General features: G+C 41.1%; 1 protein-coding gene across 1 annotated transcript in view; it reads right to left on the bottom strand.

Annotated features, from left to right (window-relative positions):
• Positions 1 to 12149, bottom strand: part of hdac4 (histone deacetylase 4) — a 458769-nt gene that overhangs the window by 68615 nt on the left and 378005 nt on the right. The window contains exon 14 of the mRNA XM_078551420.1: positions 2689 to 2875. Coding sequence (XP_078407546.1) covers positions 2689 to 2875 — 187 coding nt within the window. The remainder of the gene's footprint in view (positions 1 to 2688; positions 2876 to 12149) is intronic.

Raw genomic sequence — 12149 nt, 5'->3', positions numbered from 1 at the left:
AGGGTGTTGGTGAGGCTGCACCTGGAATCATGAGTACAGTTTTGGTCCCCGTATTTAAGGAAGGATATACTGGCGTTGGAGGCAGTTCAAAAGAGATTCACTAGGCTGATTCCTCGGATGAAGGGGTTGACTTATCAAGAACGGCTATACAGGTTAGGCCTTTGTTCACTAGAGTTTAGAAGAATGAGAGGTGATCTTATTGAAACGTACAAGGTTCTGAGGGGGCTTGACAGGGTAGATGTTGAGAAGATGTTTCCACTAGTGGGGGAATCTCAAACTAGAGGACATAGTCACAGAATAAGAGGACACTCATTTAAAACTGAGATGCGAAGGAATTTATTCTCCCAGGGGATAGTGAATGTCTCGAATTCTCTACCCCAGAGAGTTGTGGAGGCTAGATCACTGAAAGTGTTTAAAGGGGTGGTAGATAGATTTTTGAAATATCAGGGAGTTGAGGGCTGTGAGGAGCTGGTACGAAAGAGGAGTTGAGGCCTGAGGCTGATCAGCCATGATCTTATTGAATGGCAGGGCAGGCTTGAAGGGCTGAATGGCTTACTCCTGCTCCTATTTCTTATGCTCTTTTGTTCTTATGTTCTTACTGACACTTAGTTTGGGTTCTGCCAGGGTCATTCAGCTCTTGACCTCGTTATGACCTTGGTTCAAATGTGGACCACCCAGAGCTGAACACCCTGAGGTGAGATGAGAGTGACTGCCTTTGACATCAAGTCAGCATTTGACTGTGTATGGTATCAAGGAACCCAAGCAAAACTGGAGTCAATGGGAATTAAGGGAAAACTCTCCATTGGTTCAGGTCATACCTAGCACAAAGGAAGAAGATTGTGGTTGTTGGAGGTCAATCATCTCAGTTCCAGGACATCGCTGCAGGAGTTCAATACTTTTTTATTTATTCATTCATTCATGGGATGTGGGCGTTGCTGGCTAGGCCAGCATTTATTGCCCATCTCTAATTGCTCCAAAAGGTGGTGGTGAGCTGCCTTATTGAACTGCTGCTGTCCATGTGGTGTATGTACACCTACAGTGCTGTTAGGTAGGGAGTTCCAGGGCTTTGACCCAGTGACAATGAAGGAACAGTGATATATTTCCAAGTCAGGATGGCGAGTGGCTTGGAGGGGAACTTCCAGCTGGTGGTGCTCCCATGTGTCTACCGTCCTTGTCCTTCTAGATGGTAGTGGCCGTGGGTTTGGAAGGTGCTGTCTAAGGAGCCTTGGTGAGTTACTGCAGTGCTTCTTTGTAGATGGGACACACTGCTGCCACTGTGCATCAGCAGTGGAGGGAGTGAATGTTTGTGGATGGGTTGCTTTGTATTGGATGGTGTCAAGCTTCTTGAGTCTTGTTGGAGCTGTACTCATCCAGGAAAGTGGAAAGTATTCCATCACACTCCTGACTTGCGCCTTGTAGATGGTGGACAGGCTTTGGGGAATCAGAAGGTGAGTTACTCGCCACAGAATTCCTAGCTTCTGACCTGCTCTTGTAGCCACAGTATTTATATGGCTAGTACAGTTTAGTTTCTGGTCAATGGTAACCACCACCCCCACCCACCTATCACTATGTTGATAGTGGGGGGATTCAGCAATGGTAATGGCATTGAATGTCAAAGGGCGATGGTTAGATTCTCTCTTGTTGGAGATGGTCATTGCCTGGCACTTGTGTGGTGTGAATGTTACTTGCCACTTGTTAGCCCAAGTCTGGATATTGTCCAAGTTTTGCTGCATTCAGACATGGACTGCTTCAATATCTGAGGAGTTGTGAATGGTGCTGAACATTGCGCAATCATTAGTGAACATCCCCACTTCTGAGCTTATGATGGGAGGAAGGTCATTGAAGAGGCAGTTGAAGATGGTTGGGCCTAGGACACTTGGTCTCAGCACCACAATCAAGATGAAGAAAATTTTTAATCTGAGGCATTGGGAAACCAGAAGCCTCTAGAGGTCAGTAAGGACAGAGGTTACTGGTGAGTAGGACTTGGTGCAGAATAGGATACAGAGTAATGGATGAGATGAAATTTACTGCGGATGAAGAATAGGATGTTGGCAAGAGAACTCTGGCACACTTGAGTGAGGAGCTGATAAGGGCTGGAATTGGATAATACTTGTAGGTAGGTTGAGATCGGCGGGGGGTGGGGGGGATGGGTGTGCTAATGTAACTGAGGTGCAAGTGGACAACCTTATGGAGTCAGAAGCTCAGCTTGTAGAATAAGACACTGAGCTTGTGAGCAGCCTGCTTCAGTCTGAGGTGGTTGAGGTGGAGGATAGAAATCAATGGAGAGGAATATGGAGTTTGTGGCAGGGGCTGAAAATGATGGTTTCTGTCTTCAAAACGTTTAACTGCAGAAAACGGTAACTCATCCAGGGCTGGAAGTTGGACAAACAATGTGACAACACAGAAGTAGTGAAGAGGTACATTTCGGTTTAATCAGCTAACTGCATGTCTGGGAGATGCCGCTAATGGGCAGCATATAGATCAAGGTTATAATGCCACATAAAAAATTCAGAAATATATTTGTCACTTATATTTTGCTACTATACAATAAGCACATCAAGCATAAACTTACATAGTAACTTCTAAGCAGAATTCAAACACTTTGCAATAGGCAGAGTGATAAAGACCTGGATGCGTAAAATTGATCAGGGGTAGAAATTCAGCTTTCAGGATTGGAGAAGTGCTTACCTGTAGTGAATTGAGGTTTACTGGGTGGTTCTTGAACAGAGATAGGAAAAGTGGCAGAAGCAGGTGATGATTGAGCTCGGGAGAGTGGACGATGTCCGCTATAGGACACTGGAATCCCTGCAGCCTCCATGGATGCTTGGTAATTGCGAAGTTGATGAATACGTTGCTGTTCCAGGAGAAGAGCTTGCTGTACCATAGAGAGAAATAATCAAGTAAAGTTCAACGTTCAAATAAATTAAGCAAAACGATTCAATTCTTGGCTCTTTATTACCCTTCTTACACTCTTATGTACTTTTATTTTTTGATTACTCTTATAGCTGAGTCACATCTCCTCATAACTAGGGGGACATATTCATCAGGGCCTGGTATCTAATTAAGCTCATGGTAATGTGCCCAGGATAATGTATAGAGAAACTGGTTTTATTCTCTATTTTCGTAGGGCCTTTCACCTATCCGAGAAGAGGAGAAAGAGCTTTACATCATCAGACCTTATTTCAGATTTTGACTATCATGACAACTCATTAACCAATTAACAAGTGAACCAGTAAGGCATATAGCTTGGGTTTTCAGCATCTGTGCGTACCAGCCATGATTCCCATCCATATTACCCACTGTGAGCACAGAAGTAGAAAATCCTAACCCTACTGTTTTGTGACATGATTTAATGCAGCAACCACAAAGCTAAAGCTGGATAAAGATACTTGATTTTTGTCACAGGCGCCACCACGTTCCTATAAAATTCGGACAGGAACCTAAAAAGCGCCACAAAAAAAGATACTAAATAAATATTATTCCTATTTCAATGAGTTGGTTTATACCAAAAAGTAACAGATTAACCATTACCCCCTTCCCAATGTAAACTATATGCTGTTGCTACATCTGATCTACATGCTGCCCCTCGACGATAACATATGAAAGCACAATGTTAGTTTTCACGTATATGCTGACAACGCCCAGCTCTACCTCACCACCATCCCCCTCAACTCCTCCACTGTTACTAAATTATCCAACTGCTTATCTGACATCCAGTGCTGGATAAACAGAAATTTCCTCCAATTAAATACTGGGAAGACTGAAGCCATTGTCTTCAGGCTCCGCTGCAAACTCCATTCTTTAGCTACCAACTCCATCTCTATCCCGACCAACAGTCTGAGATTAAGCAGTCGGTTCACAACCTTGGTGTCACGTTTTGATTCCGAGATGAGCTTCTGACCTCATATTCGTGCCATCACCAAAACCACCTATTTGCACTTCCGTGACATTGCCTGACTTCGCCCGTCTTAGCTCATCTGCTGTTGGAACCCTCATCCATGCCTTTGTTACTTCTAGAACCGACTATTCCAACGCACTCCTGGCTGGTCTCCCATGTTCTACTCTCTGTAAACTTCAGATCATCAAAACCTCAGCTGCTTGTGTCTTAACTTGTACCTGTTCCATCGCCCCTTTGCTCGCTCACCTACACTGGCTCACAATCACGCAAAGTCTTTGATTTTAAAATTTGCAATCTTTCTTTCCCCAAATCGCTCCAAGGTCTCACCCCTTCTCATCTCCATAATCTCCTCCAGCCCCATAACCCTCCGAGATATCTGCACTCCTCTAATTCTGGGCTCTAATGCATCTCCAATTTTAATTGCTCCATCATTGGTGGGCATGCCTTCAATGCCTAGGTCCAAAGCCCTGGAATTCTGTCCTTATACCTCTCCGCCCTCTACTTAGTTTTCCTCCTTTAAGACATTCCTTAAAACCTCTCTCTTTGATTAATCTTTTGGTTATTTGACCTAATATCTCCATGTGTGACTTGGAGTCATACTTTGCTTTATAATGCTCCTGTGAGACACCTTGGGACATTTTATTATATTTAAGCCACTATATAAGTTGTTGTTGTTATTATTGTGACAGAACCCACAAAAACTGGATTGAAGTTTCGCCGGTGTTTATATACATGGAGGCATATTCTGATGTTGCTTCACTGGTTAAATGCACCATGTAATGTGAAGCTGAGCCACACAACAAATGCAGAATGCATCAGCTTTAATCCCTGATAACTGCTTAGTTTGTCGTTCTCAGTTGCGGCAGTAGCAGAACAGTATAATTGCCCTCATCATCACTAGGCTAATAGTAGGGGAGAAGAATGCATTTGTACCTAATTGGTGTCCACTGACTACCACTGGAACTCATGCATACCAAGGTGCTGAGTGAGGAGAACATTTGAATTTGACTGTGCTGAGGTAATGGCCTGACTCTCACATGATGAATGGTCATTGGGCTGAGGTACCAGCAGGTTCCCTGTAGACCAGGAACTACGCCCACCAGGGATCACTGTTTCTAGGAAGAAAGTGGACAGAAATATATACAAGAGCAGCTAAGTCAGGAAACAGTTCCTTATGAAATCGTCAATCAAAATTAAGTAAATTAATGTCAGGAAAAGGAGTGGTGTGGCATGCAGCTGGTAAAAGGGGAAATGAAACGCTTCAGGCATCAATATTTGTGCCATTGCATCAATTCCAACATCAGAATCTATGACTGTCATTACCAAAATACTTTATTCTGTTTAATACAAAAGCATAACAAATAGGAGCATTAGTAGGCCATGCAGCCCTTCGAGCTTGCTCTGCCATTCAGTAAGATCTACCTCATCAACTCCACTTTGCTGCCCTGTCCCCATATCATTTTCTTCCTTTAATGCCCAAAAATATAGCAATGTCAGACTTGAATATACTCGATGACTCAGCTTCTACAGCTCTCTGGAGTAGAGAATTCCAAACATTTATAACCTTCTGAGTGAATAAATTTCATCTCATCTCAGTCGTGAATGATTCACCCCTTACCCTGAGTCTATGACCCCCACCCCCACTTAATGCCTCAGTTTGCTGCATGTTCAAAACTAGAAAGGCTTTTTGAATCAGAAAGCAATCTGATCCTGGTGTAATCTTCCCAAACTGGTCCAAGTTAGAGCAACACAAACCAAAGTTGCTGGCCCAGAGCAGCAAAATAGGTACTTGGGACATACTCAAATATCATTAAATTTTTCATGGATTTCAAATACATGTGCAAATCTTTCTTTACCTCAAAATTTGCAAATTGACCTTGGAAGGCAGTTTAACTGGCTCCGGTTAAAAAATGCAGTAAAAATAACCTGTCATTCTATGGATTATAAGAAACGGAATCCAACATAACCGAGGTATAAGTGGGTGAAGCATACTTTTTTGCATGAAATATATTTCAAATGAAGGCGCTAAATGTAACTTGGAAATATGTAGCCATTTCACTGGCAAGCAATTCTGTTATGATGCAGGTAATTGTCAGGACTGACAATCTAAGAGGAAAATAGTTTATCCCATAGCTGACAGGTACATGGCAGTAGAAGTATGAAACATTTTTTAAAAATTCAATTTTAAACAGCAACCAGCGGCACCCTTAAAACCCAACATCGTACTTGCAGCTTGGATGTATACTGTCACCTATACATTGTCACTGTATGCCTGAATACATTGAAGATATCTAGGTATCAGAAAGTAACTGGACTAGCCACATAAATATTGGTTACAAGAGTAGATCAGAGGCTGGAATTCTGTGATGAATAATTCACCTCCTAACTCCCCAAGGCCTGTCCACCATCTACAAAGTAGGATTGTGATGGAATACACTAACTGCCTGAAGAGTGCACTTCCAACAATATTCAAGCTCGACACCATTCAAGACAAAGGAGCCCGCTTGATCGTCAATCCGTCCATCACCTTAAACATTCAATCGCTCCACTACCGGCGCACAGTGACATCATATGCAAGATGCACTATAGCAACTCACCAATGCTCCTTCGACAGCACCTTTTAAACCTTTGATCTCTATCACTTAGAAGGTCAAGGGCATTTAATGCGTGGCTACACCACGACCTGCAAGTTCCCCTCCACGTCACAAAGCATCCTGATTTGGAACTATACTCCAGTTTTTTCATTATCGGTGGGTCAAAAACCTGGAACTCCCTCCTTATAGAGGGTAACATATTGGCATGGATAGAAGATTGGCTAGCTAACAGGAAACAGAGTGTGGCATAAATGGGGCATTTTCTGGTTGGCAGGATGTGATGAGTGGTGTGTTGGGGCCTCAAAACTTTACAATTCATATAAATGATCTGGATGGAGGGACCGATGGTATGGTTGCTGAATTTGCTGATGACACAAAGGTAGGTAGATAAGTAAGTTGTGAAGAGGATGTAAGAAGGCTACAAAAGGATATGGTTCAGTTAGGTGAGTGGGCAAAGCTCTGGCAAATGGGGTATAATGTAGGAAAACATAAGGTTGTCCATTTTGACAGGACGAATAAAAACGAGGCATATTATCTAAAAGGTGAGAGATTGCAGAACTCTGAGATGCAGAGGGCTCTGGGTGTCCGAGTGCATGAATCACAAAAGGTTAGTGTGCAGGTGCCACAAGTAATTAGCAAAGCTAAATACAATGTTATTGTATTTAATTTGCCTCACAATAAACAAGAGTGGGGGGGGCTGTACTTCAGTTATACAAGGCATTGGTGAGACCACATCTGGAGTACTGTGTACAGTATTGGTCTCGTTATTTAAGGAAAGATATAAATGCATTAGCAGTTTAAAGAAGGTTTACTAGATTAATATCTGGACAGGCTAGGCTTGTATTCACTGGAGTTTAGAAGAGTAAGAGTTGACTTGATTGAAACATATAAGGTCCGAGGTGACTTGACAGGGTGAATGCAGAGAGGATGTTTCCTCTTGTGGGAGAAACTAGAATTCGGGGTCATTGTTTCAAAATAAGGGGTCGCCCATTTAGGACAGAGATGAGGAAATTTTTTTCTTCCAGAGGGTTCTGAGACTTTGGAATTCTCTTCAAAAGGTGGTTGAGGCAGAAGCCTTGAATATCTTTAAGGCAGAAGTAGATAGATTCTTGATAAGCAAGGAGGTGAAGGTTATCGGGGGGTAGGCAGGATTATGAGGTTAAAATCAGATCAGCCATGATCTTACTGAATGGTGGAGCAGGCTTGAGGGGCTGAGTGGCTTACTCCTGCTCCTAATTCATATGTTCGCACAGCACTGTGGGTGCACCTACACCATATGGACTACAGCTGTTCAAAGGAGTGGCTCACCACCCCTGCTCAAGGGCAATTAGGAATGGGCGACAAATGTTGGCCTTTCCAGAGGCACTCACATCCGAAGAATGAATTAAGAAAAAAACTGGCCAGTTTTCAAATTGGGGTTTGTACTTCCTGTTGTTGCTCAGGCTTGGTGGTGTTCTCCTCTCCTGGTTAGGGCAGTCTCTCTCTTGGAACACTCCCCGTTTTGGAGCTCATCAAGACTAAGGGAGTGCAATGGAGTGGTATAGGGGTTCCAAGGCCTGGTGCACATCCACAGCACCTCTGGTGATGAAGATTTGTAAGGGGAATTCGGGTCCTCTGGGCTCAAAGCAGATGTGCTTATTCAGTCATGTCCCTGCTGTGGTCAAGTTTCAAAATTTACTTCCTAAAATCTTATTGTATTATTATTGTTTAATGCTCAAGTTCATTAGTTTTGGATAACAAGACATGGAAAAATGTTTTACTATATGAAACTTGGTGAACTTTAATTTATCTAATTTTGAAGGAGTGGTAAACATCGTAAAAACAGCCCTTCAGCACTTGTTATTGATTCTTGTTTCAAAACTCATAACCACCGTTTCATTGAAATTCATGATTTTTTTTTCACTAATTCAAATTATTTTCAATAATTTTATGCTGCACTGTGGAACATGTAACCTTAACAGTATTTCAGATATATTGTGTGTGCATTATCCAAATTGGTGTAAGTGCCCAGCTATTTCAGTAAGAATTACAGTATATTCTCCCCAAGCAATTCACATTTTGAACCCTGAGGACATCAAAAGATATTAACTCTTTGACTGCTCAACTTCCTTTGTACTTTGAGGCAAATGCAAGTCTTTCTTCACATGAATTTTACTTTAAGATACACCTGTAGATTGTAAAAGGAATAAGAACATATGAATATTTGTTCAACAATGGATCATATTCAATGATTTTAAGATAAAAAAATGCATGTAACTTGAAGCTGCTTGAAATATTTTAAAAATCACAAGGAAAACAAACAAATTTTTATATTCAAGGTAGAATATAAAAGCTGTGAATGAACTAAATAGATTTCTCCACTAAGGGATTAATGCATCATGTGGTATGGTGGGGCACCACATAAATTGGATCCTGGGTTCAACATTTGGTCTATGCTGAATTAATTGCCCTCAGTTGGGGCCATGACAGTGGCTGGGGAACACAATGCCAAGCTTCCCATTCCAAATCATTATTGAGTGACCCTGTTGGAAACCATGCATATTGGTGATTTGGGTGAGGACAAATTGAGATTCAGCGGATTCCTTCTCCCTCAATGCTTCTACCAACCTCCCCACCCATCCCCCAAAACACACTGAATAGTTTGCCAACATTGGGTTTCACACAGCTACCTAGGTGAGATGTCCAAAACTGACTGTACTGATGAGACAATTCTTCGTTGTGACAGCACAGGAAGGAGATGAAACTGAAACTAAAACACAACACTAGATATCTGATGTGTGCAATGATGATGGGAAATTGCATTAAAATATGTTCAACCTACATGTTACAAGCATGTGCTCAGATTGCTGTTCTGCACATCTGAATACAGGCAAGGCATTCTACACGCATTTGTTGCATATATTTGGTCAGGTCTATACCTTGATGCTGGTCCATCTATACAGTGAATTCCTACTGCAGAAATCCTCAAATAATTCTACTACTATTAAATCTTTAATGTGGAATTATACTTCTGTGCTTATTTTGACAGATTGTTTTGTCTGCTGTTTCTATTACTTGGAATGTGGATGAAGATGAATCACCCTTGTATTATATTTGAATTTTCCTGTAGGGGGCAGGATTGAGACAATGTCAAGGCAAATCCTTATATCATAGCAAGTAAAAAAAATTGATGGGAAGCCAAAACAAAGCCTTATATCTATTAGAAAAAGTTGAATAAAAGCTGGACCATAGTCAAGTAATCTGTGCAAATTTGTATCTGAAGTTGCATGTTAAAGGAACAGAGGAACAGACCATTTAGGCCCTCAAGCTGGTTCTGCCATTTAATTAGGTTAAATAACATGTATCTTCTTTGCAGCAGTGTACAAAGGATAACCACATTTTTGGCACTTCAAGAGCTAATGAATTTGGAGATTAAAAAAAATACGTATTCATTTTTGGGATTACCTTCCCTCATTAAGATTCTTGACCGAAAGGATCTACCTGTAATGTGATCTAACATTACAGGCAGATCCTCAGTCACAGTCCTAATGGAGAAAAAATTGAAACATATATTTTTAAAGCATACCATTAATTCATTCTTTGCACAATGTTAATCCTTAAATGGCTCTAGTGTACAAACACGATTATTTTCCTTTTTTCCCTATCACACAATTCAAGGTAAATGCACATTTTTTGAAAAAGCTGTCTTCACTCTAAATGTTTAGAGCACTGCCTGTAGATCTGTGCTGAGAACCTAAAGAAAACACCTGCTGAGCCTTTGAAGTAGACAGATTAATGGTCTTCTCCTGCATGCTTTGAACTTTATGATGGAGTGCACAGAGCAATTTGTAATCTAACTGAACAGCCCTGCTCATTAGAGATAAAACAGACCCTTCCATTGAAATTATGCTTTATTAGCTAGTTGCAATTCAAAAAAGGGACTTACTTTAACCAACATTTAGAAACATTTATGTAGCATGCTTTCAAATTCAGAAACTATACTGAAGTTTCCACACTAACTAAGGTCCTATGCCTTTAAATCTTATAGGCTTGAATAAGGTTAATAGGTAATGTAAGTGGGACACCTTAGCTGTGTGCAGAACACCAACATTTTAGCTCCTTATAGAAAGCAAACACACATACTCATTCCCTCCAGCTTTACCCTCATTATTAAATGTTCACTTTCATATAGCCCTCTGAACAAAACCATTCTGAGACTTCTAGGGTCATTTCTACTCTATAGACTATAATAGGAAGAAGTGTAATTCTACAGGATAAGACAGCGGCAGTTTCTCCACAGCCACTCAATATAGTAACAGGCTGGAAGTGGTGTTCTTTTGCTTTGTAGTGTCTAAAAATCTGACAGTAACTGAATTCTAAATATGGAGTCAAAGTTATAATACACTGTATGCTAATTAAATCAAAGATAATAACATTTTAGAAGATTCACTTTAACAACTTCAAATCTGTTTTCATTATGTTAATTCAGAAAGGATAATCCATCTTAAAGCCTTTGAAGCTCTATCTTATTTTTACTAAAATGAAGTGACTAGCAGTAGCAAACTAACATGCGCTGTATTAAATACAGTCTTGACCTGCAAGAACAACAGTCCCTTCTAATTTAAACATGCACTTCTTTCCTTTCTTTGGCTATCTGAAATTCTATCCTTTTCCTCTCCATGAAAGCTCCTTTTAGATTCTATAATACCTCAGGAAAGGGACTTGACAGATCAATCAAATTTCAAGACTTCTTTCAGGAAACAGTTCTGTTTTCTATACAAATTAATGACATCACCAACAAAGCAGCCAAGAGAGTTCTTTCCTCCTAGACATTATCAATGGTAAGGATAATTCCCGATGGTTAAGACTATTACCTGACTTTCGTGAAAACTTAAGGGATACAGTTAATTTTACCTCTTTCATCTATATCATGAGTACAGGTTTCCCCATCACTAAGTCTAACCTTTAGAGCTCCACTGGTGTCAATTCAGTCAAACACAGAATTCGCTAAAATTGTTTCAAACACATCAGAAACCCGCCCCCCCCCCCCCCCCCCCAACCATTGGTGAAGGGAACCACCTAGGTCTCAATGCAGTTAATTGGAGCCCTCTCAGCTAACTGTGAAGCAGAGGCCTCTCTGTCAAGTTACTAGCTGTGTCCCAAATGTTTTCACGTAGCTGTACTTCCACACGCCTGCACATTTTAAGTGGGTTAACCCCTTGTGGAGTTTAAATACAGTACAACACCGTGTACTTTCCTTATTGGCTACATACATAAGCTTTCTGGTGCTGACACGTCATCAGAAATAGAATGTTCCTATGACTCTGCTTACAGACAGACGTCCCGGCCAGCTGTCACTCATGGGAATGCAACAGAAAACAAGGCATCACAAGAGACCTAATTTAAAAGGAATACATTTTATCTATACAAACACAATCTGAAATCCCTGCAGAAGCCAATTGCAAAATATCCTTCTGGTACCTTCTGCGATTACTTAGCTGGTGTCAACAGAAATGCACAACATTAGTCTCAAGGTACCATACTTAAGTTTACGTGAATAATTCTACTAGCACAAGCCAGGCTCTGGTCAATGCTAAAGACCACAACACACATAAGCTTTGAACATTACAGGTGGTGCATAATTCATCAAAGAACCCAGCACAAAGGAAGATGGTTGT

Source organism: Cetorhinus maximus, chromosome 11, assembly GCF_964194155.1.
Source record: "Cetorhinus maximus chromosome 11, sCetMax3.hap1.1, whole genome shotgun sequence".
NCBI classification, from domain to species: Eukaryota; Metazoa; Chordata; class Chondrichthyes; order Lamniformes; family Cetorhinidae; genus Cetorhinus; species Cetorhinus maximus.
The sequence above is the reverse complement of the archived record's forward strand: the minus strand, read 5'-3'. Positions and strand labels throughout refer to the sequence as shown.